This window comes from Anomaloglossus baeobatrachus, chromosome 8 (assembly GCF_048569485.1).
Source record: "Anomaloglossus baeobatrachus isolate aAnoBae1 chromosome 8, aAnoBae1.hap1, whole genome shotgun sequence".
NCBI lineage: Eukaryota > Metazoa > Chordata > Amphibia > Anura > Aromobatidae > Anomaloglossus > Anomaloglossus baeobatrachus.
In genome coordinates this window covers 56320647-56347230 of record NC_134360.1, presented here as the reverse complement: position 1 = coordinate 56347230, position 26584 = coordinate 56320647, and the positions used below count along the sequence as shown (strand labels likewise).

At 49.0% G+C, this 26584-nt stretch overlaps 1 protein-coding gene across 1 annotated transcript; it reads left to right on the top strand.

Annotated features, from left to right (window-relative positions):
- The first annotated feature begins 1732 nt into the window (after positions 1-1732).
- PARP3 (poly(ADP-ribose) polymerase family member 3) lies at positions 1733-26135 on the top strand. The gene is given in 12 exon segments (XM_075320790.1): positions 1733-1869; positions 4965-5193; positions 5373-5507; positions 6009-6206; positions 6453-6579; positions 6666-6889; positions 7502-7660; positions 10776-10862; positions 11147-11194; positions 11196-11349; positions 22997-23143; positions 25270-26135. Coding segments are annotated over 11 exon segments (1677 nt in total). The 5' UTR covers positions 1733-1869; position 4965; the 3' UTR covers positions 25440-26135.
- The last annotated feature ends 449 nt before the right edge of the window (positions 26136-26584 follow it).

The following is a 26584-nucleotide window of genomic DNA, read 5'->3' as shown; positions in this document are numbered from 1 at the left end:
TAGGAGATGTTCCTCGCTCCTGCGACTTCACACACAGCGATGTGTGCTGCCGCAGGAGTGAGGAACGACATTGGACTGTCGCGTCAGCGTTATCATGGATTACGCCGACGCTGCACCGATGATACGATTACGACGCTTTTGCGCTCATTAATCGTATCATCGAGCCTTTACACACTACGACGTCGCATGCGATGCCGGAAGTACGTCCTTTTCAATTTGACCCCACCGACATCGCACCTGCGATGTCGTAGTGTGCAAAGCCCGCCTTAGGCTATGCTCACGCAATATTTTATTGCTGGAGATTTTTTGCTTTTTTTTTTTTATGAGGTTTATGCAAATTAAAAGCTATGAGATTTCAGAAATCTTATGCACACTGTAGCTTTTTTGTTCCTTACTGAAAACGGCTGCGTTTTTTAAATAAGAAGCATGTACATTCTTGCAGCGTTGAAAGCAATGAGAGTGCAAAAACGTATCCGCTGTTTTTTTTTTCCTGCGCTCTTTTGCTGCTTTTGTGGTGAATTAACTCCCTTACGACCTATGATGTCCCAGGACGATCAAGGTCGTGTCAGTCCCTTTAATGCAGGCTCTGACAGTGAGTCCGCATCTTTCCCTGCACATGTTGGCTGATCTGATCAGCCACCATGTGCAGCTAACAGGCGTGGGTGGATCAGAGATCCACCTGCCCCTGGTAGTTAGTTAAATCCCACGGATTTAATGTGCGCTGGTGGTGAGTGCACCATTTGCCGCCATCTTCGGTGGCCTTGTGGCATGATCACGGGTTGCCAATGGGTTGTCATGACAAAATTCCTGTGACTGAGCACCAACGTACAGAAGAGATCAGCATTTCTGCTGTTCAGAACAAAGGATAAAGCATTGCTCTAAACTGTGTAAGCAATTGAACAGTATTAGCTTCAAGTCTGCAAATCGGACTAGTAAAAACAATAAAACGTATAAAAAATATAAATACCCCCCACAAAAGATCAAATTACCCCCTTTTGCTGCATTGCAACAACAAAAAAAATACACATTCGGTATTGCCGCTTTCAGAAATGCCCAATTTATCAAAATATAAAATCAATCAATCTGATCAGTAAAGGGCATAATGAGAAAAAAAATCACTCTGGAATTACATTTTTTTGGTCTCCGCAACATTGCAATAAAAGGCAATAAGGAGCGATCAAAATATCGCATCTACCCAAAAATTATATCAATAAAAACGTCAGCTCAGGATGCAAAAAATAAGCCATCACTGAGCCCTAGATCCCGAAAAATGAGAACGTTATGGGTCTTGGAAAATGGCTACAAAAGCGCTATTTTTTTATTTTATTTTATTTTTTTTGTAGAAATTTCAGATTTTTTTTGTCCCTACTTAAAAAAAAAAAAAAAAAATTGAAAAAAAACTTTAAAAAGACAGACAACTTAAAAAGTGGAATAAAACACATAGAAAATATGGCGCAAATAATAAAATCACTAAAAAAATAAAATCATCCAGAAACAAAAAAAAAAAAAAAAAATCACAAAAAGAAAAAAATACTCCGGAAGCCAAAAACTAAAGAAATAATGATGAATCGGTGCCAATGTCTGATAGATGTTAGGTGCTGACCCTCCTCTTGTACATTGGGGGGTCTCTCCATATTGTATGTTTTGTGGCGTCTGTAACTTTAATTTTGTGGCATTGATGTAAGTGATGTCTTCCAGTAGGTGGAGAGATGGCTGTGGGATGGACAGGAGGAGGAGGAGGAGGAGTGGTGGAGGTAGGCCAGACTGACTGAGACTAGCTGTGACTTGTCCTGTGTGTGCAGTCATTAGTCGCAGGCCCTCAGAGTGACACATCCCCCCCAGAGAAGACCCCTCAGCTATCAGCAGCAGGTAAGAGCCCATGAACATGGAGTATATAGGGGAGTATATAGGAGGCTGCACCTATAAAGTGCAGACATTGAATATCTCTAACTTTTCCAACCACTGTGGAACTACAAGTCCCAGCCCATCCTGACCAGGGGTGCATTAAGAGCGCTCAGCAATAACTAAACGTTACCCATGATGACCCTGCAGATAGACAGCCCATCCTGGGACTTGTAGTTCTCTAACAGTAATGTGGTAGTCCAGGGGGGCTCTTGGTAGTCCCGGGGAGCTCCTGTTAACCCCCAAGCTGCGGTTTGGGACCCCCTCCAGGATTTGCGGGTGGCATCACATGGGCCGGGGGTTGTGGGTGTATTTGGAAATGATTTGAATTCCGTTCACCTGACTCATCGCAGCAAAAGATCCTGTTAGAAATTATTAGAGGGAAGAGAACAATAATATATGTATTGTATCAGCAGCGGCGGTCCTGACGGGCGAGGCCGTATAGTGCCCACCACACCCACAGAATATACACGTATATAGCTTCAAGTCCACCAATAAATATATATATACACACCCATACATATATATGTATAGGTGTGTGCCATTGTATTGAGCACCCTTGTGGAACACTATATAGGAAGCGGCCACGTTGTCATGTGCGGTGTAATACCTGGGCCTCGCCTTTACCATTATCACCCCAAGGATATATATACTGTATATACAATGGTTATCTATAGGACAAGTGTCTTCAAAGCTTCAGGTGTGCGGCAGGTAAATCGGGAGTGGCACGTAGTCATGTGACCTGGGGGGCGGCAGGTGCAGCGCGGGGAGATGTCACTTTGTAGGGAAGGGTAAAGGTTTGTCTGACAAGCCTCATTAACCCTCTGATGGCCGAGGTCACCTGCAGATCACATAACCCAGCGACAGAACGAGTCTAACCGTCGATTAGGCCATGTGCACACAGCGAGTATTTGGTGAGTTTACCTCAGTATTTGTAGCCAAAACCAGAAGTGGCGCCCATGTTTCTATTATACTTATCACTTCTGCTTTTGGCTAAGAATACTGAGGTAAAAATACTCCCCAAATCCTCACCATGTGCACAGGGCCTAAGAGAAAACGTCCAGTGTCTTCTTATCTGGGGGTTGATTGCATCGGAGCCCCCAGTGCAGATGTAGAGGGTCCCGGGGTCAGCTGACTGTGCGCGGCAGGATGAGTATAATGGTCGTCTGCTGTCGTTCCTCCTCCACAAATTGGACTTTTATTTGCATTATCACAAACCAAGGTTTAAAGATTCAAATGCTATGTAAATTGTCTGTCGCGTTGAGCATGCAGGCGGTGACAGAGCGGAACGAGTGAATTCACTATGACAACTCCTCCTGGCAGACAGTTTCATAGTGACTCTGCTCTTACAGTAAAGAATCCCCTTTTATGTTGGTGTTAAGACATTCATTTATAGTCCAGTCAAACTTCTGCCAGGGCATGCTGAGAATTGTAGTTTCACAGCTGTAATAACACAGGATGCTGAGCCCTCTAGATGTAGTGGACACCCCCTTTAATGCAGTCCTGACGTGCAGTGTTAACTGTGTAGTTGTTGTTATTATTATTATTATTAGTATTGTCATTTTGCAGGTTTCCAAGACAACTTGTAGGCATTCAGTCACTAGAAGCGGCTGATTGGCGCCTGACGTCGGTCACTAGAAGCGGCTGATTGGCTTCAGACGTCGGTCACTAGAAGGGAATCATTGGCTCCAGACGTCAGTCACTAGAAGGGGTTGATTGGCGTCAGGCACTAGAAGTGGCTGATTGGCATCTGTTGTTGGTCTCTAGAAGCGGCTTATTGGCGCCTGGCGTCAGTCTCTAGAAGCCGCCGATTGCCACCTAGCAGAGGTCACTAGAAGCGGCTGATTGGCGCCAGGTGTCGGTTGCTAGATGTTACTGATTGGCACCAGGCGTTGGTTACTAGAAGCGGCTGATTTGGCATCAGGTGTCGATCTCTAGAATCGGCTGATTGGCGTCGATCTCTACAAGCGGCTGATTTGTGTTGGTCACTAGAAGCTGCTGATTGGCGCCTGGAGTCAGTCTCTAGATGCTACCAATTGGCGCCTGGCGTCGGTCACTACAAGCAGCTGATTGGCACCAGGCATCGGTTACTAGAAGCAGCTGATTTGGGCCACGTGTCAGTCACTAAAAGCGGCCGATTTGCTTCAGGCGTCAGTCACTAAAAGCGGCCGATTGTCACCTGGTGTCGGTCACTAGAATCTACTGATTAGCACCTGCCGTCGGTCACTAGTAGCAGCTGATTGGCACCTGGCGTCGGTCACTAGAAGCGGCTGATTGGCACCTGGCATCAGTCACTAGAAGCGGCTGATTGGCACCTGGCATCGGTCACTAGAAGCGGCTGATTGGCACCTGGCGTCGGTCTCTAGAAGCGGCCAATTGGCTCCTGGCTTCGGTCACTAGTAGCAGCTGATTGGCACCTGGCGTCGGTCACTAGAAGCAGCTGATTGGCACCTGGCATCAGTCACTAGAAGCGGCTGATTGGCACCTGGGGTCGGTCTATAGAAGCGGCCAATTGGCTCCTGGCTTCGGTCACTAGTAGCAGCTGATTGGCACCTGGCGTCGGTCACTAGAAGCAGCTGATTGGCACCTGGCATCGGTCACTAGAAGCGGCTGATTGGCGCCTGGCGTCGGTCTTTTGCTGCTCTTTACATTTCAGTTCATTGCTGTATGGAAGCCATCAACAAGCAGGAGAACGTCTGCTGTAGATAGACCTGAATGTACCAGTAGTTACTCTATATTCTGTGTTCCCTAAAGCTCTGATTAACATACGTGATTATCTAGTACTTGCCCATGGCAGATATTAATAAGTTCAGCTGAAAATATGACCCACGGCCCATTGACAGCAGAACGCCATTAAATAGAGGCACATAATAACCGTCGATCACTGAACACCAGCTTACTGATGGTTTCCAGTGTTTGGTTTTTTTTTTTTTCTGCTGCATACAAATATTTGCTGACCGTTTTAGATGATGATGATGATGATGATGATACTTAAAATTTAAAGGGGTAGCATCTGCTATAATGAACATATGATACAGCACAACCTTTACTTGTGGTCACAGAATGCCTCCAAAGAGAAGAGCAGCGACTCAGGCCAAAGCCTCAGGCTCCGGCAAAGGGAAGAAAGCCAAGGTGAAGGAGGAGGTTAAGGAAGAGGAGCAAGAGGCGGCCATCCCACCTCCAGACCGCTTCCAGAGTGCAGCCCAAGCTCTTAAAGCAGCGACGGCGGGGAGAAAAGGGAAGGCGAAAATAGACTCTGCGTGCTCAGTGAGCGGACATCCCAACGTAGAGGTGAGTGATTGACGGCAGACGTGGGCTAGGCACTGATCTGTACTGCGGGCCTAAGGAGGTGACAACTGGAATTCAGCTCTGGGGGTGGATGAGAGGACGATGGACTGGAATTAATCTGTACAATAAGTGGCGTTTTTCTACTATCATCACTTCTTTTTTTTTTTTTTTTTTGTCGCCAGGTCTATGAGGATTACGATTGTATGCTCAACCAGACCAACATTGGCCATAACAACAACAAGTTCTACGTCATCCAACTCATTCAGAACACTGGCAGCAAGAATACGTACTACTGCTGGAACCGCTGGGGCCGGGTGGTAAGGATACTCAACTCTTCTACTCTCCAGAGCTGCATTCTTAATTCTGCTGGTTTCCTGTTAGCTCTCGGCCTGTCATTCTTTACAGCTCGCTGCTTTCCCTTTTTTGGTTGAAGGCGATAAATCCAGAATTATTTATCTATATTATCTTTAGTTTTATAATGTCTTCTTTTCTAGTCACATCCAGAGCTGCATTCACAATTCTGCAGGTTTTCTGATAGCTCTTTGACTGCAGTTCTTCACAGGTCGCTGAGTGTCTGTCTTGCTGAGGCTTACAGGGGACATGTTTGTATCTCACGTTGCACAGTATTCTGATATATGTGAATGTAGCAGGAAAAGTCTGGAGCCGACCCTCTCCTTACTGAAGGGGCTCAGGCTCTGTCAAGGGAGTTCTGATGACCTGGACCCCACCTAACTTTGGCGATGAGCTTTTCCCGTAATTACCCTCCGAACCACTGTGTGGCGCCTCCTAATGGTTTTTGGCCACCTTGTGTCCCGCAGGGTGAGATCGGCCAGTCCAAGTTAACCACCTTCTCTGATCTGACTGCTGCCACAAAAGACTTTGAGAAGAAGTTTAAAGATAAAACGAAAAACAGCTGGTCAGACAGAGAGAAGTTCACTCCACATCCAGGAAAGTACACGATGATCGAGGTGGAGCACGACGATGAAGAAGAAGAAAGCGGGGAAGCCATGGTCAAGGTGAGAGATGAAATAGAAGCCAACCATCTATGGTCGGCTCAAGGGAGAACTTCACTCAGAAGTTGTAAATTCTGGCTTTGGTGGAAATGACAGTGATCTTTTTTGGGTTCTTCACTCTTTATCTTGGGGGGGTCACCTTAATCTCGATGATCCAAAGGAGCCCGAACAGGTCACATCTTCCACATATCCAATCAGACGTGATGATATCCCAAATATTCAGGTGCTTTCCATTCTTATTCCCCACAGGTGGACACTGTGGATGGGGTGGCTAAGAAGGTGCGACCATGCTCTCTGGACAAGCCCACCCAAGACCTGGTCTCCCTGATATTTAGCAGTGACATGTTCAAGGATGCCATGCAGACCATGAACCTAGGTACCTGTGTATGGCTGAGCTGGGCAGTGGGGGGCAGTGAGGGACCACGGGGGCATCGTCACCTTCACGTCGGGTCTTTATTTCAGATATAAAGAAGATGCCATTAGGGAAGTTGAGTAAAGCTCAAATAGCAAAGGGCTTCGATGCCCTAGAAGATCTTCAGGCTGCACTGGACAGAAAGGCGGGGAAGGCGGAGCTGAGCGACCTGTCCTCCCGCTTCTACACCATCATCCCCCACAACTTCGGTCGCCAGACGCCTCCCGTTATCAACACCCTGGAGGTGCTACAAGCCAAGAAAGACATGTTACTGGTAAGAGGCGTAATTCTCGTGGCTTGATATCGTCTAATAGTTACCTTCTATGTACTATAATGGAGTATATGGAAAGGGGTGACTCCACTCAAAATCTCTCCTGGAGAGATGTAGTGGAGGTCCAGTGGAATTTCCCCTGGTGTAGGGTTTCTGGTGTAATCTTCCCCAGTGTGATGTAGCGGGAGTTCTGTGTAATCTTGCTGTGGTGTGGAGTAGCCGGGGATCCGGTGTAATCTCTCCTGGTGTGGGGTAGCGGGGATCCGGTGTAATCTCACCTGGTGTGGGGTAGCGGGGATCCGGTGTAATCTCACCTGGTGTGGTGTACTGGGGGTCCGGTGTAATCTTCCCCTGGTGTGATGTAGCAGTGGTCCAGTGTAATCTTCCCCTGGTGTAGTGTAGCGGGGGTCCGGTGTAATATCCCCTGGTGTGGTGTAGTGGTGGGCCAGTGTAATCTCCCCTGGTGTGGTGTAGCGGGGGGGGGGGGTCCAGTGTAATGAAAGAATCTGGGATAATCTCTGGTACGGAGTAGTGTTCTATCCTCGCTGTAGACCCCCCTAGGTCTGATCTCTCCATCACTCAGAGTAAGTCCCTCCTTCTGATTCCCTCCGTCAGGTCCTTGCAGACATTGAGCTGGCTCAGACACTCCAAGCAGATAAAGTTAAGCAGGAGCAGGAGGCGGCGCTGACTGAGGTCCCCCACCCCCTGGACGTGGATTATGAGCTCCTCAAGTGTGAACTCAACATCGTGAACCCAAAGAATGAAGAATACAAGGTAATCCTAAGGCTATGTGCGCACTAGAGCAAAATACCCGCGGATTTGCCGCGGAAATTTCTTGAGAAATGTCTGCAATCTTTGTGCAGACATTTCCCATGAAATTCTATGAGAAAAAAAAAAGCTGTGCGCACTGGTGCGGATTTTTCTCAAGAAAGTTTCTTGAGAAAAGTTTCTCGAGAAAGTTTCTTGAGAAAATGAACATGTCCATTAAATCCGCAGGTATCCCGTGGATTTCTGCAGTACAGACTGCAAAAATCCGCAGGGAACCACCCGCGGGAAAATCGCGGCAAATCCGCATGCGGTTTTGCCGCGGATTTTTTCTGGAGGTCAGCAAATCTTTCACTCCCAGAAGTTTCTCGAGAAGATTTTCTCGAGAAACTTCACATCTCTAGTGCGCACATAGCCTTAGACTACAGAGCACACAAACACTATATATATATATATATATATATATATATATATATATATATATATATATATATATATATATATATATATATATATATATATATATATATATATATATATATATATATATATATATATATATATATATAGAAAAAATTCCAGCTGTACACTGTGAAAAAACAAAATAAATTCCACCTTATAACATAAATGGAGGTATTTAGAATATTATAATGGCCATTGCAATACCAGCCCAGCGCCCCTTCACGGCAACCTCCTTTGCTGGGTCCTGCACTACACTGTATCACCTCTGGGTTTTAAAAACCTACAAGATCAGCTGGTGAACAAAAAGGAGGCTAATTAAGCGACCAGGAGCTGGGGTGCAAATCCAGCAAACAGAGCACCACTCCCAGTTATATGAATTGTACAATACACACACACACACACACACACACACACAGTGGTCCAAAAGTAGGTGGACAGTATGTGCAATAGGGGTATCAAACATGGCAGATTCCACTTTTCATTCTTCACAGACTCTTTGGAAAATGAAAGGTAGAATCTGATTGGTTGCTAAGGGCAACTGAGTCAGTTTCACTTTAGACCATGTTTGATAACCCTAGTACACATACTGTCCACCTACTTTTGGACCACCCTGTATGTGTGATATATATATATATATATATATATATATATACAGTTAGGTCCAGAAATATTTGGACAGTGACACAAGTTTTGTTATTTTAGCTGTTTACAAAAACATGTTCAGAAATACAATTATATATATAATATGGGCTGAAAGTGCACACTCCCAGCTGCAATATGAGAGTTTTCACATCCAAATCGGAGAAAGGGTTTAGGAATCATAGCTCTGCAATGCATAGCCTCCTCTTTTTCAAGGGACCAAAAGTAATTGGACAAGGGACTCTAAGGGCTGCAATTAACTCTGAAGGCGTCTCCCTCGTTAACCTGTAATCAATGAAGTAGTTAAAAGGTCTGGGGTTGATTACAGGTGTGTGGTTTTGCATTTGGAAGCTGTTGCTGTGACCAGACAACATGCGGTCTAAGGAACTCTCAATTGAGATGAAGCAAAACATCCTGAGGCTGAAAAAAAAGAAAAAATCCATCAGAGAGATAGCAGACATGCTTGGAGTAGCAAAATCAACAGTCGGGTACATTCTGAGAAAAAAGGAATTGACTGGTGAGCTTGGGAACTCAAAAAGGCCTGGGCGTCCACGCATGACAACAGTGGTGGATGATCGCCGCATACTTTCTTTGGTGAAGAAGAACCCGTTTACAACATCAACTGAAGTCCAGAACACTCTCAGTGAAGTAGGTGTATCTGTCTCTAAGTCAACTGTAAAGAGAAGACTCCATGAAAGTAAATACAAAGGGTTCACATCTAGATGCAAACCATTCATCAATTCCAAAAATAGACAGGCCAGAGTTAAATTTGCTGAAAAACACCTCATGAAGCCAGCTCAGTTCTGGAAAAGTATTCTATGGACAGATGAGACAAAGATCAACCTGTACCAGAATGATGGGAAGAAAAAAGTTTGGAGAAGAAAGGGAACGGCACATGATCCAAGGCACACCACAACCTCTGTAAAACATGGTGGAGGCAACGTGATGGCATGGGCATGCATGGCTTTCAATGGCACTGGGTCACTTGTGTTTATTGATGACATAACAGCAGACAAGAGTAGCCGGATGAATTCTGAAGTGTACCGGGATATACTTTCAGCCCAGATTCAGCCAAATGCCGCAAAGTTGATCGGACGGCGCTTCATAGTACAGATGGACAATAATCCCAAGCATACAGCCAAAGCTACCCAGGAGTTCATGAGTGCAAAAAAGTGGAACATTCTGCAATGGCCAAGTCAATCACCAGATCTTAACCCAATTGAGCATGCATTTCACTTGCTCAAATCCAGACTTAAGATGGAAAGACCCACAAACAATCAAGACCTGAAGGCTGCGGCTGTAAAGGCCTGGCAAAGCATTAAGAAGGAGGAAACCCAGCGTTTGGTGATGTCCATGGGTTCCAGACTTAAGGCAGTGATTGCCTCCAAAGGATTCGCAACAAAATATTGAAAATAAAAATATTTTGTTTGGGTTTGGTTTATTTGTCCAATTACTTTTGACCTCCTAAAATGTGGAGTGTTTGTAAAGAAATGTGTACAATTCCTACAATTTCTATCAGATATTTTTGATCAAACCTTCAAATTAAACGTTACAATCTGCACTTGAATTCTGTTGTAGAGGTTTCATTTCAAATCCAATGTGGTGGCATGCAGAGCCCAACTCGCGAAAATTGTCACTGTCCAAATATTTCTGGACCTAACTGTGTGTATATATATATATATATATATATATAATATATATATTATATATATGCTGCAGTGTAAAGCATGGAGAAGAATCAAACTGCATAATCCATTGCAGCTAAGCTGATAATAGCTTTGTTGTACTGAAGTAGAGCTGTGGTGTAAAGCAAGAGGTGCAATGCAGACTCCAGTAGTCAATGCAGCCACAGTCATTGATCAGAGTCTTGTTTTAATGGAGCAGAACTGCAGTGTAAAGCAGGTAGCAGTGCAGTTCAGACTCCAGTAGCTAGGCGGCTGTGTCTGCAGCCATCACAGCGGTATCGCCCAGTGCAGGGACATGTTTGTCATCCATTCTTTTATCTCGGGGTCTTGTGTTGCAGGTGATCGAGAATTACTTGAAGCACACGGGGTCCTCCTACCAAAAGCTGAAGATCAAAAATGTCTGGCGGGTGGACCGTGAAACTGAGGTCAGTCATAAAGCACCATGGGATGGATTATTCTTGCACTTTTCTACATGTTATGATGCAAACCTGCTTAAAATGTCACAAAATTTGTCCACAACTTGAGGTTCCATAAACAAAAACAACACCAAGAAGCACTTTCTCCTCATGGTGCAGAGCAGCAATCGGCCACTAGGTGGCGGTCACACATAGGGCCGAGACGGCTGATAGAATCAGAAATCTAGTGTTAATCTGTGTGTGACCTCCAATGTTCATATAGAAGACACGAACGTCTGTCTCTTCTGTTCCAGGAAGAAAGACTCGGCGCCCACAAAGACATAGAAAACCGTCGTTTGTTGTGACATAGAAAACCGTCGTTTGTTGTGGCATGGCACCAACGTGGCTGTGGTGGCTGCTATTTTAAAAAGTGGCCTGCGAATAATGCCCCATTCAGGGGGACGTGTGGGCAGGGGGATATACTTTGCTTCAGAGAACAGCAAATCTGCTGGATATGGTAAGATGGTGGAAATAAAACTGTTCACATGTCAGGATATTATACATTGATCAATATTTAAAATATCAAGCAAAGAGATCATTCTACAGGACCCCATCCATCAATAGCCCCATCCCAAATGTTCATGTTGCTGCAAACTATAAAAATTGTAAAAACAAGAGTGTACAATCTATATATATAATTGCCTTATTCTGTCTGTCTGTCTGTCATGCTCCAAAATTGTGTCACCGTGACATGTCCTTACGGTGACACAAAGCTGATTGGCCGCTGGGTTCGCCATGGCCCCGCCCCCCCCACACGGATTGGCCTCTCGCCCCGGCTGCGCCCCCACACGGATTGGCCAGCCGCTCGCCCAGGCTCTGCCCCCCCCCCCCCCACAGATTGGCCTCTCGCCCCGGCACCCTGCAGGCATTGGCAACTCGCCCACGCCACGCCCCGCCCCCCTCACGCAATAGACGTTAGCTCTCGCCCCCCCCCCCCCCCCCCCCGCATTGCTGAACTGACATGGTCACGGAGCCACGAATCCCAGGTGAGTACTGTACTTCCCCCCCCCCCCCCCCTTTCCCCCCTCACCAACGGGAGCCCACATCAGCGTACGCCGCCGCCGTATGCTGGTGTTGGCTCCCGTGCGAGCGGGGGACGTGTTGCGCTGGTAACCATGCTTGCATAGTTACCAGTAAATAAAGGTCCTGCAGCGGCGGGACTTCCACACGCACAAACATAACAGCACACACACATCAGATCGCACTCACTCTCACAAACACCTCACACACACCTCACACACCCCTCGCACACACATCGCATCCACACACTCACACACACATCGCATCCACATACTCACAGCATCCGGCGATATCCCTTGCTTCTCGGCCTCGATACTGTGCTGTTGTGATCTTCCAGGACCTGACGGAGGATCACATGGCCAGAGGCATGTGGTATGTCCGGATGTTGTGAGTATCAGCGCGTATGTGCGATATCGTCAGTGTCTGTGTGTGTGAGTGGATGCGATCGGTGTGTGTGTGAGTGGATGCGATCGGGTGTGTGTGAGTGGATGCGATCGGATGTGTGAGTGTCGGCAGAGGAGCACGGCGTGCTGGAGGAGGCTGGGAGCAGAGAGGCTGATCATGGGGAAGGCTGGGAGGAGAGAGGCTGATGATGGGGGAGGCTGGGAGGGGGAGGCTGATGCTGGGGGAGGCTGGGAGGGGGAGGCTGATGCTGGGGGAGGCTGGGACGAGGGAGGCTGATGCTGGTGGAGGCTGATGCTTGGGGAGGCTGATGCTGGGGGAGGCTGGAAGGAGAGAGGCTAATGCTGGTGGAGGCTGATGCTTGGGGAGGCTGATGCTGGGGGAGACTGGGAGGGGAAGGCTGATGCTGAGGGAGGCTGGGAGGAAGGAGGCTGGGAGGAGAGAGGCTGATCCTGGGGAAGGCTGGGAACGGGAGGCTGATGCTGATGGAGGCTGGAAGGAGTGAGGCTGATGCTGGGGGAGGCTGGAAGGAAAGAGGCTGATGCTGGTGGAGGCTGATGCTTGGGAGGCTGATGCTGGGGGAGACTGGGAGCGGAAGGCTGATGCTGAGGGAGGCTGGGAGGAAGGAGGCTGGGAGGAAGGAGGCTGGAGGAAGGAGGCTGGGAGGAAGGAGGCTGGGAGGAGAGAGGCTGAACCTAGGGAAGGCTGGGAAGGGGAGGCTGATGCTGGGGGAGGCTGGAAGGAGAGAGGCTGATGCTGGTGGAGGCTGATGCTTGGGGAGGCTGATGCTGGGGGAGACTGGGAGCGGAAGGCTGATGCTGAGGGAGGCTGGGAGGAAGGAGGCTGGGAGGAGAGAGGCTGATCCTCGGGAAGGCTGGGAAGGGGAGGCTGATGCTGAGGGAAGCTGGAAGGAGAGAGGCTGATGCTGGGGGAGGCTGGAAGGAGAGAGGCTGAGGCTGGGAGGAGAGAGGCTGATGCTGGGGAAGGCTGATGCTGAGGGAGGCTGGGAGGGGGAAAGCTAATGCTAGGGAAGGCTGGGAGGACGGAGGCTGGGAGGAGAGAGGCTGAACCTGGGGAAGGCTGGGAGAGGGAGGCTGATGCTGGAGGAGGCTGGAAGGAAAGAGGCTGATGCTGGCGGAGGCTGATGCTGGGGGAGGCTGGAAGGAGAGAGTCTGATGCTGGTGGAGGCTGATGCTTGGGGAGGCTGGGAGAGGGAGGCTGATGCTGAGGGAGGCTGGGAGAGGTAGGCTGAGAGAAGAGAAGCTGATGCTGGGGGAGGCTGATGCTGGGGGAGGCTGGTAGAGGGAGGCTGATGCTGGGGGGAGGGTGGGAGGAGGGAGGCTGGGAGGAGAGAGGCTGATGCTGGGGAAGGCTGGGAGGAGAGAGGCTGATGCTGGGGACAGAGAGGAGAGGCTGATGCTGGGAGGAGAGAGGCTGATGCTGGGAGGAGAGAGGCTCATGCTAGGATGAGAGAGGCTGATGCTGGGAGGAGAGAGGCTGATGCTGGGAGGAGAGAGGCTGATGCTGGGGGCAGAGAAGCTGATGCTGGGGGCAGAGAGGCTGATGCTGGTGCAGCATGGGGGATGGAGCACGATGGGGGGTGCGCAGCATCGGGGATGGAGCATGATGGGGGGGTGCGCAGCATCGGGGATGGAGCATGATGGGGGGGTGCGCAGCATCGGGGATGGAGCACGATGGGGAGTTCACAGCATGGGGGATGGAGCACGTTTGGGAGTGCGCAGCATGGCGGGTGGAGCACGTTTGGGAGTGCGCAGCATGGGAGATGGAGCACGATAGGGGGTGCGCAGCATAGGGGATGGAGCACGATGGGGAGTGCGCTGCATGGGGGGATGGAGCACGATGGGGAGTGCGGAGTATGGCGGATGGAGCACGTTTGGGAAGTGCGCAGCATGGCGGATGGAGCACGTTTGGGAAGTGCGCAGCATGGCGGATGGAGCACGTTTGGGAGTGCGCAGCATGGGAGATGGAGCACGATGGGGGGTGCGCAGCATAGGGGATGGAGCACGATGGGGAGTGCGCTGCATGGGGGATGGAGCACGATGGGGAGTGCGCTGCATGGGGGATGGAGCACGTTTGGGAGTGCGCACCTCCCCCCCAAAACACACACACACACACACACACACACACACACACACACACGCGCGCGCGCACTGCACAACACACCACACATCACACACACACTGGGAACCACAAACAACTGCCCTACACAGACACCCACACACACAGACAACGCTGCGCACACACAGCACCCAACACACAAACACCGCGGCACACACAAATATACGCACATACCGCACAACACACACACATTGCACAAAACATACCTCCCCCCAAAACACACCACACACACACAAACCGCGCAACACACACACAACGCTACAGACACACAGCGCTCCACAAACAACGCAACACACGAAACACACATACAACACCGCTCTCACCCCCGTCACACCCAGACAACACCCAGAACATGTACAGCCCCTACACAAACACTTGGTAACTACACACAACAACATATATATATATATATATATATATATATATATATATATATATATATATATATATATATACATATATAAAACAAAAATCATACATGAACTACACAATACGTAAATTCTAGAATACCCGATGCGTAGAATCGGGCCACCTTCTAGTACTCAAATACTGCCCCTAAGTGCAAGAATATACAGTATCTACTATAATACTGCTCCTATGTACAAGAATATAACTACTATAATACTGCTCCTATGTATAAGAATATAACTATTATAATACTGCTCCTGTGTATAAGAATATAACTACTATGATATTGCCCCGTATGTACAATAATATATCTTCTTTAATACTGCCCCATGTACAAGAATCTTTAGTGGGTACAGAAAGTATTCAGACCCCTTTTAAATTTTTCACTCTTTGTTTCATTGCAGCCATTTGGTAAAATCAAAAAAGTTTATTTTTTCCCATTAATGTACACTCTGCACCCCATCCCCCATCTTGACAGAAAAAAAACAGAAATGTAGAAAGTTTTGAAAATTTATTAAACAAGAAAAACTGAAATGTCACATGGTCATAAGTATTCAGCCCCTTTGCTCAGTATTAAGTAGAAGCACCTTTTGAGCTAGGACGACCATGAGTCTTCTTGGGAATGATGCAACAAGTTTTTCACCCCTGGATTTGGGGATTCTCTGCCATTCTTCCTTGCAGATCCTCTCCAGTACCGTCAGGTTGGATGGTGGTCAGCCATTTTCAGGTCTCTCCAGAGATGCTCAATTGGGTTTAGGTCAGGGTTCTGGCTGGGCCGGTCAAGAATGGTCACAGAGTTGTTCTGAAGCCACTCCTTTTAGCTGTGTGCTTAGGGTCATTCTCTTGTTGGAAGGTGAACCTTCGGCCAAGTCTGAGGTCCAGAGCACTCTGGAATAGGTTATCTTCCAGGATATCTCTGTACTTGGCCGCATTCAACTTTCCTTCAATTGTAACCAGTCATCCTGTCCCTGCAGCTGAAAAACACCCCCATAGCATGATGCTGCCACCACCATGTTTCACTGTTGGGATTGTATTGGCAGGTGATGAGCAGTGCCTAGTTTTCTCCACACATACCTCTTAGAATTATCACCAAAAAGTTCTATCTTTGTCTCATCAGACCAGAGAATCTTATTTCTCATAGTGTGGGAGTCCTTCATGTGTTTTTTTTTTTTTTTTTGCAAGCTCTATGCGGGCTTTCATATGTCTTGCATTGAGGAGAGGCTTCCATCGGGACACTCTGCCATAAAAGCCCGACTGGTGGAGGCTGCAGTGATAGCTGACTTTGAACTTTCTCCCATCTCCTTACTGCATCTCTGGAGCTCAGCCAAAGTGATCTTGGGGTTCTTCTTTACCCCTCTCACCAAGGTTCTTCTCCCACAATTGCTCAGTTTGTTGATCGGCCAGGTCTAGGAAGAGTTCTGGTGGTCCCAAACTTCTTCCATTTAAGGATTATGGAGGCCATTGTGCTCTTAGGAACCTTGAGTAACCTTGGCCAGATCTGTGGCTTGCGACAATTCTGTCTCTGAGTTTCTTGGGCAGTTCCTTTGACCTCATGATTCTTATTTGGTCTGACATGCACTGTGAGCGGTGAGGTCTTATATAGACAGGTGTGTGCCTTTCCAAATCAAGTCCTATCAGTTTAATTAAACACAGCTGGACTCCAATGAAGGAGCAGAACCATCTCAAGGAGGATCACAAGGAAATGGACAGCATGTGACTTAAATATGTGTCTGAGCAAAGGGTCTGAATACTTATGACCTTGTGATATTTCACTTTCTTCGGCGCTCCATTGGGAGACCCAGTCGATTGGGGTCTATAGCACTGCCTCCGGAGGCCACACAAAGCATTACACTAAAAAGTGTAAGGCCCCTCCCCTTCTGGCTATACACCCCCAGTGGGATCACTGGCTCACCAGTTTTCTGCTTTGTGCGAAGGAGGTCAGACATCCACGCATAGCTCCACTGTTTAGTCAGCAGTAGCTGCTGACTCTATCGGATGGAAGAAAAGAGGGCCCATATAGGGCCCCCAGCATGCTCCCTTCTCACCCCAATTGCGGTTTGTAAGGTTGAGGTACCCATTGCGGGTACGGAGGCTGGAGCCCACATGCTGCTTTCCTTCCCCATCCCCCTGAGGGGCTCTGTGGAAGTGGGATCTTACCGGCCCCCAAACCCTGAGGCCGAGCTCCATCCACAGACCCAGAGACCCTGCTGGAGGAGCTGAGTACAGTCAGGGACAAGGCCCTGCAACGTTCAGGTACTCTGTGTCCCCGCACAGACAGGCCACGCACACTCCAGGCTTGCTGGGTGTGCTAGTGCGCCGGGGGCACTAGCGCTGCGCGCTCGGGTTAGAGTCACTGCAGCTTAGCTGAGTGATTTTATGTCTTGGGAACTACCGCGCCGGCCGCTCCGGGAGCGGCGGCGCCGCTGGGACTTGTAGTGCGCCGGGGACTCGCGCTGCCCGCGCTTTTACGGCGGCAGCGCTCATAAATCTAGTCCCCGGCTTTTGCGGCCTAGCTCTGCTTCGTTCCCGCCCCCACCCTGTCAATCAGGGAAAGGGAGAGACGCTGTTCTATAGCCAGCGCCGAGGGCTGGAGTCTTATTTACATACTCCAGCCCTCTCACTGGGCACAGTGGGGACGCAAGTTTCCCGCTCTTGGTCTCAACACGCCCAGGGCCCGCCCCTCTCCACAGGACGCCGGCAGCCATTCCTGCATGCAGTCTGGCTGGAGAACGGACACAGGCTCTGGGGGACTCAGACAAGGGACTCTGGCGACCACACACCCGCGTTTATGCGGGCGGTAAGCTGCACATAAGTGCTGGCCCCACTAGTGCCACAGTGTTATTTGGTGCATTTTTTCCCTGTACCATATATATATTTATATTGCACTGTACAGTCGCTTCTTGGCTTATACCCTCATTGCTCTGAGGAGACAACAACATGTCATCCGCAAAACGCAAGGGTGCCAAGGCACAGGCGGTATGCACTGCTTGTGCCGCATGTGGGGCTAATCTACCGGCAGGTTCCAATGACCCCCATTGTGTGCAATGTTCAATCCCTGTGCCACTTCGACAGCCAGAGTCTATGGTAGTAGTGGCCCAGGCAGAGACGCCTGTGAACCCTGCCCCGGTGACGGGGACAGAATTTGCAGTTTTTGCTGATAAGATGTCTGTGACTATGACAAAAATCCTGGAAACCTTGCAGTCCAGGCCAGTTTCTCAGACCATGGACACTGCTGTGTCTATGCTCCCCGGTCCCCCTCAGTTGGAACTAATCCGTACTTCAAGGGGGTCCCAGGCATCACAGGCTGAAGACTCTGACTCGGATGACAGTCCCAGGCAGCCTAAGCGGGCTCGCTGGGAAAGACCCTCGCCGTCATCACACTGGTCAGGGTCTCAGCGAGACGAGGCTCTGTATGAGGAGACAGAGGTGGGTGATCAGGAATCTAATCCTGACACCGCTCTCAATCTAGATACCCCTGATGGTGACGCTATGGTAAATGACCTTATAGCGGCCATCAATAGACTGTTGGATATTTCTCCCCCAGCCCCTTCAGCAGAGGAGGCAGCTGCACAGCAGGAGAAGTTCCATTTCCGGTATCCTAAGCGTAAATTGAGTACTTTTCTGGACCACTCTGACTTCAGAGAATCAGTCCAGAAACATCATGCTTATCCAGATAAGCGTTTCTCCAAACGTCTTAAGGATACACGTTATCCCTTTCCCCCTGACGTGGTCAAACGCTGGACCCAGTGTCCAAAGGTGGACCCCCCAATCTCCAGGCTTGCGGCTAGATCCATAGTTGCAGTGGAAGATGGGGCTTCACTTAAAGATGCCAATGACAGACAGATAGACCTTTGGTTAAAGTCTGTCTATGAAGCTATCGGCGCGTCGTTTGCTCCAGCATTCGCGGCCGTGTGGGCACTCCAAGCTATTTCAGCTGGTCTAGCACAGGTGGACTCTATCATACGTCCAGCAGTGCCGCGAGTAGCGTCTCTAACCTCGCAAATGTCTGCGTTTGCGACTTACGCTATCAACGCTGTCCTGGACTCTACGAGCCGTACCTCAATGGCGTCTGCCAACTCTGTGGTTTTGCGCAGAGCCTTGTGGTTAAAGGAATGGAAAGCAGATTCTGCTTCCAAGAAATGTTTAACCAGCTTGCCACTATCTGGAGACAGACTGTTTGGTGAGCAATTGGCTGAGATCATTAAACAGTCCAAGGGTAAGGACTCCTCCTTACCCCAGCCCAGATCGAGCAAACCTCAACAGAGGAAGTGGCAGTCGAGGTTTCGGTCCTTTCGAGGCTCCAGCAAGACCCAATTCTCCTCGTCCAAAGGGACTCAGAAGGAGCAAAGGAGCTCAGATTCCTGGCGGGCTCATTCACGCCCCAAGAAAGCAACCGGAGGAACCGCTTCCAAGGCGGCTGCCTCATGACTTTCGGCCTCATCCCTCCGCATCCTCGGTCGGTGGCAGGCTCTCCCGCTTTTGCGACATTTGGCTGCCACAGGTCAAAGACCAGTGGGTAGCAGACATTTTGTCTCACGGGTACAGGATAGAATTCAGTTCTCATCCTCCGCCTCGGTTCTTCAGAACCTCCCCACATCCTGACCGAGCAAATGCCCTTCTGCAGGCGGTGTGCTCACTAAGAGCAGAAGGAGTGGTGATCCCTGTTCCTCTGCAGGAACAAGGACAAGGTTTTTACTCCAATCTCTTCGTGGTTCCAAAAAAAAGGACGGCTCGTTCCGTCCTGTTCTGGACCTAAAGCTGCTCAACAAGCATGTGAACACCAGGCGGTTCCGGATGGAATCCCTCCGCTCCGTCATTGCCTCAATGTCTCAAGGAGATTTCCTTGCATCAATAGACATCAAAGATGCTTATCTCCACGTGCCGATTGCTACAGAGCACCAACGTTTTTTACGTTTCGTGATAGGAGACGACCATCTCCAGTTCGTAGCTCTGCCATTTGGTCTGGCGACAGTCCCACGGGTTTTCACCAAGGTCATGGCGGCAGTGGTAGCAGTCTTGCATTCTCAGGGACATTCGGTGATTCCTTACTTAGACGATCTACTTGTCAAAGCACCCTCTCAAGAGGCATGCCAACACAGCCTGAATGTTGCGCTGGAGACTCTCCAGACTTTCGGGTGGATCATCAACTTTTCAAAGTCAAACCTGGCACCGACTCAATCACTAACGTATCTTGGCATGGAGTTTCATACTCTCTCAGCGATAGTGAAGCTTCCGCTGGACAAGCAGCGGTCACTACAGACAGGGGTGCAGTCTCTCCTTCAGGGTCAGTCGCACCCCTTAAGGCGCCTCATGCACTTCCTAGGGAAGATGGTGGCAGCAATGGAGGCAGTCCCGTTCGCGCAGTTTCATCTGCGCCCACTTCAATGGGACATTCTCCGCCAATGGGACGGGAAGACAACTTCCCTAGACAGCACAGTCTCCCTTTCTCAGATGACCAAGGACTCTCTGCAATGGTGGCTTCTTCCCACCTCATTATCACAGGGAAGATCATTCCTGCCCCCATCCTGGGCAGTGGTCACGACAGACGCGAGTCTGTCAGGGTGGGGAGCAGTTTTTCTCCACCACAGGGCTCAAGGGACGTGGACTCAGCAGGAGTCCACCCTTCAGATCAATGTTCTGGAAATCAGGGCAGTGTATCTTGCCCTATTAGCCTTCCAGCAGTGGCTGGAAGGAAAGCAGATCCGAATTCAGTCGGACAACTCCACAGCGGTGGCATACATCAACCACCAAGGACGGACACGCAGTCGGCGAGCCTTCCAGGAAGTCAGGCGGATTCTGATGTGGGTGGAGGAAAGAGCATCCACCATATCCGCAGTTCACATCCCGGGCGTAGAAAACTGGGAAGCAGACTTCCTCAGTCGCCAGGGCATGGACGCAGGGGAATGGTCCCTTCACCCGGACGTGTTTCAGGAAATCTGCCGCCGCTGGGGGGTGCCGGACGTCGACCTAATGGCGTCTCGGCACAACAACAAGGTCCCGACCTTCATAGCGCGGTCTCGCGATCAAAGAGCTCTAGCGGTAGACGCCTTAGTGCAAGATTGGTCGCAGTTCCGGCTCCCTTATGTGTTTCCACCTCTGGCACTCTTGCCCAGAGTGTTACGCAAGATCAGATCCGATTGCGGCCGCGTCATACTCGTCGCCCCAGACTGGCCGAGGAGGTCGTGGTACCCGGATCTGTGGCATCTCACGGTCGGCCAACCGTGGGCACTACCAGACCGACCAGACTTACTGTCCTAAGGGCCGTTTTTCCATCGGAATTCTGCGGCCCTGAACCTGACTGTGTGGCCATTGAGTCCTGGATCCTAGCGTCTTCAGGATTATCCCAAGGGGTCGTTGCCACCATGAGACAGGCTAGGAAGCCCACGTCTGCTAAGATCTACCACAGAACGTGGAAGATATTCTTATCCTGGTGCTCTGCACAAGGAGTATCCCCCTGGCCATTCGCGTTACCTGTCTTTCTTTCCTTCCTGCAATCTGGGTTGGAAAAGGGCTTGTCGCTCGGCTCCCTTAAAGGGCAAGTCTCGGCACTATCCGTGTTTTTTTCAGAAGCGTCTAGCGCGACTTTCTAAGGTGCGCACGTTCCTGCAGGGGGTGTGTCATATCGTACCTCCGTACAGGAGGCCGTTAGATCCGTGGGATCTAAACAAGGTCCTTGTTGCTCTCCAGAAGCCGCCTTTCGAGCCCCTGAGAGATGTCACTTTCTCGACTCTCACAGAAAGTGGCATTTCTGGTAGCGGTCACGTCTCTTCGGAGAGTGTCTGAACTAGCAGCGCTGTCATCCAAAGCTCCTTTCCTGGTGTTCCACCAGGACAAGGTAGTGCTGCGCCCCATTCAGGAGTTTCTCCCTAAGGTGGTATCCTCTTTTCACCTTAATCAGGATATCTCCTTGCCTTCCTTTTATCCGCATGCAGTTCATCGGTATGAAAAGGATCTACATTTGTTGGATCTGGTGAGAGCACTCAGAATCTACATTTCCCGCACGGCGCCCCTGCGCCGCTCGGATGCACTCTTTGTCCTTGTCGCTGGTAAGCGCAAGGGGTCGCAGGCTTCAAAAGCCACCCTGGCTCGATGGATCAAAGAACCAATTCTTGAAGCCTACCGTTCTGCTGGGCTTCCGGTTCCATCAGGGCTGAAGGCCCATTCTGCCAGAGCCGTGGGTGCGTCCTGGGCATTACGACACCAGGCTACGGCTCAACAGGTGTGCCAGGCAGCTACCTGGTCGAGTCTGCACACTTTCACCAAACATTATCAGGTGCATACCTATGCTTCGGCGGACGCCAGCCTAGGTAGAAGAGTCCTGCAGGCGGCAGTTGCCTCCCCGTAGGGGAGGGCTGTCTTTGCAGCTCTAACATGAGGTATTTCTTTACCCACCCAGGGACAGCTTTTGGACGTCCCAATCGTCTGGGTCTCCCAATGGAGCGCCGAAGAAGAAGGGAATTTTGTTACTTACCGTAAATTCCTTTTCTTCTAGCTCCTATTGGGAGACCCAGCACCCGCCCTGTTGTCCTTCGGGATTTTTGGTTGTTTTTCGGGTACACATGTTGTTCATGTTGAACGGTTTTCAGTTCTCCGACGTTACTTCGGAGTGAATTTGTTTAAACCAGTTATTGGCTTTCCTCCTTCTTGCTTTTGCACTAAAACTGGTGAGCCAGTGATCCCACTGGGGGTGTATAGCCAGAAGGGGAGGGGCCTTACACTTTTTAGTGTAATGCTTTGTGTGGCCTCCGGAGGCAGTGCTATACACCCCAATCGTCTGGGTCTCCCAATAGGAGCTAGAAGCAAAGGAATTTACGGTAAGTAACAAAATTCCCTTCTTTTCTTGTTTAATAAATTTGCAAAAATGTCTACATTTGTTTTTTTTGTCAAGATGGGGGATGGGGTGCAGAGCGTACATTAATGAGAAAAAAATGAACTTTTTTGAACTTGCCAAATGGCTGCAATGAAACAAAGAGTGAAAAATGTAAAGGGGTCTGAATACTTTCTGTACCCACTGTAGCTACTATAATACTGTTCCTACATACAAGTGAATATGACTCCTCTAATACAGCTTCCTTATGGGCTAGGTGTATAATGACTGTTCAGTATCTATATGTTTTTGGTTTGTCTCCTTGCAGTCGGTTGCACTTCCAGTCGTCTTGGAATTATGTTCTTAAATGAAGTTGCATTGGGGAAAGAGCATCACATCACACATGACGATTCCTCTTTGAAAGCTGCTCCAAAGGGCTATGACAGTGTAGTGGCGCGCGGAATAACTGAGCCAGGTATGGACCCCACAGAACTCATTATCCACATACAGGTTTATAAATGGTTACCTAACTTGAACACTGTTCCTATAGAATATTTCAGCGCTCAACTGAGCTGTAACTCAACCAGACTATAGATTAACATGTTTGTCCAAAAGCAGAATAGCGAGTGCAGCTCTGGAGAATAATACATGTAACTCAGGATCAATAATGTAATGTATATGCACAGTGACTGCACAAGAAGAATAGTGAGTGCAGCTCTGGAGTATAATACAGAATGTAACTAAGGATCAGTATAGGATAAGTAATATAATATACGAGCTGTAGTACGCGGGCGTTGCCCAGGATAGTAACTGTCTTTCTGTCTCTCTCCAAGTCTCTGTCTGTGTGTCGCTGTCTGTCTCTTTCCTTGTCTGTCTGTGTCTATGTCTCTGTCTGTTTCTATCTCTGTCTTTGTATCAGTCTGTCTCTATCTCTCTCTCTGTCTGTGTCTCTCCATCTCTGTGTCTGTCTGTCTCTTTTCCAGGTCTGTCTCTTTCCCCATCTGTCTCCCCGTCTCTTTTCCTGCCTCTTTCACTGTCTGTCTTTGTCCAACTCTTTGTCTGTGTCTTTTCCTGTCTGTCTGTTTCCTTGTCTGTCTCTATTTCTCTATCTCTTCCCCGTCTGTCTCTATCAAGGTCTGTCTCTTTCCTTGTCTGCCTGTCTCTGATCCCGTCTGTCTCCATCTGTCTCTCTCTATCCGTCTCCCGAGCGACATCATATTACCTCACACATAAGCTTCTTATACTAACAATGTCCTTTGTTCCTATAGCAACCATTCACAGCTCCTATTAATGACCTGTAGTTCCAGGCTCCATTCACTTTAATGGAGGCAACTTTTTGGAGAGTAACTGTAAAGCGTGGGGTTAAATTTTCCTGTCAAAACATAGTCTACAACGTTCCCTGAGTCACATGAGGCATCTGTGCAAAATGTTGTGATTGTAAATGCCACGGTGCGGATTCCTTTAGCGGACACACTTACACACATATACTCAGCTTTATATATTAGATGTACACAGTGATTCCACCAGCAGAATAGTGAGTGCAGCTCTGGAGTATAATACAGGATATAACTCAGGATCAGTACAGGATAAGTAATGTATGTACACAGTGACTGCACCAGCAGAATGGTGAGTGCAGCTCTGGAGTATAATACAGGATGTAACTCAGGATCAGTACAGGATAAGTAATGTAATGTATGTACACAGTGACTGCACCAGCAGAATAGTGAGTGCTGCTCTGGAGTATAATATAGGATGTAACTCAGGATCAGTACAGGATAAGTAATGTAATGTATGTACACAGTGACTGCACCAGCAGAATAGTGAGTGCAGCTCTGGAGTATAATACAGGATGTAACTCAGGATCAATACAGGATAAGTGGAGAAAAGCAGACATGGATCGCACATCCCAAAAATACAATGATGTAAAGCTGTTAGGCAAAAATTTAAATAATAGAACATGAGGGTCTTTGTTACCCGTCTGCTTTTTGCTTGGATCTGCACTCCCCCCCCCATTCGGCTAGGTGATCTTAATCAGCAGGAAACTGCAAGAGGGGCCAGCCTTTTTCGCTCCTAGTTCACATATGGGAGCCGGTGGGAGGTGAGTGCGCAGCTCCTCTCACAGTGTGCTGGTCCTGTGTGGTGGCCACTGTTGTGGTGGTGTCGTGTCAGTGGGGCGGCGGGGCCTGGAGCCATGGGGGCTTTGCCTTGCAGCATGGGCGCTATGAGGCACCAGGTCACCCGCTCTGCTGGTGCTTTGTTGCTGCAGCAGGGGTTAGTGCACATTGCTGCACTATAAGATTTAGATTAGGGACCCACTCAGAGGTTCGCCGTGGGGGGCAGTGGGCTTAATACAGTCTGATCAGAATGGTATCAAAGAACCTTCTATTATTTAAATGTTTGCCTAACGGCTTTAGATCATTGTATTTTTGGGATGTGCGATCCATGTCTGTTTTTCTCCATAGTATGTTAATGTAATGTATGTACACAGTGACTGCACCAGCACAATAGTGAGTGCAGCTCTGGAGTATAATACAGGAGGTAACTCCGGATTTGTACCGTATGTACACAGTGACCCTGATCTCCTTGCTCTCCTGTCCATAGATCCCTCCAAGGACCATGAGCTGATGTTGGATGGGAGGAAGATTATTGTTCCACAAGGAAAACCAATTAACATGTCACAGTTCCAGAACTCCCACTTCTCCCAGAGCGAGTACCTGGTGTACAAGGAGAGCCAGGCTCGGATGCGCTACCTGCTGTTACTGCAGTTTTAGGCTCTGCTCAACATCTCTAGGTGTTTTTTGATCCCAAAGACCCTAAATATGGAAGTAGCTGCTTTATCTGGAGACAACACATAACAGCAACCCTTCACCATGCTGCAGACGATCTATTACAAATCGGCATCAGCGAGGGCAGGGGATGAGTTTTGCCTCCAATGTAATGGGAAATCCTTTGTATTAGGAGGATTGCTTCTCTGTGCGGAGGTTGCTAGTTGTTTTACATATGAGGCGAAGCTCATGGGGGGGAAAGATCTGCAAAAACAAACCCGACATTTTTTGCATAAGAAACCCTGCAAGAAGACCAAGCCATCGGCCAGAAGCAGGTGACCTCCATTGGTAGACCGTACTAGAGCAATGGCTTTCCAATCTTTGAGGATTGTTGTGTAACAGCATAATATCTCCAGACCTTATACTACAGCACCAGCTTGTCCTCTATTACTGCTGACAACCAGCCCGGCTATCCTGTGTGAGAGGTTGTCAGCCCCGCCCCCACGTAATGCTGCTGACAAATCCGCCTGTACATCAGGTCCGAGCGCTGTTGCTTTCTGGCTGTATGTTTCAGTGTCGCTAACTCCATATTTGATTTCACTCCGGGGCGGACATCACGGTTTATTTACTTTTGAGTTTTGTTTCTTTTCCTTTGTTATAATAATATTGTTAATAATAAAGAAAAGTCTGCAACAAAAAGAATTTTAAAGGGCCGGTGCTTAGTGATGACAACACGCCTAGTCCTGCTCACACAGCATTGCACATGTCATGGTGACCCTTATACTAGGACTGCGGCCCTCACACGGATATTGCTGCTGTCTCTGGAGGACAGGCCACAGCTCATCCCTTCACCCTTGATGTAGGTGGAAGCGCTGAGTCCCCCTATAAGCCCCTCATCTGTCCATCTAACCCCCCCATCCGTCCATCCAATATTCCCTCTCCCCCGTCTGTGTATCATCCCTCCTCCCCTGTATGTCCTTCTAACATCCCCCCCATCTGTCCGTCTAACACCCTCCTTTCCCCTTCCATCTAACCACCCCCCAACGCCCCGTCCATCTAACACCCCTCTCCCCCATCCGTCTAACACCCCCCCTCCATCTGCATCTGTCTAACACCCTCCTTCCCCCGTCTGTCCGTCTAACATTCCCTTG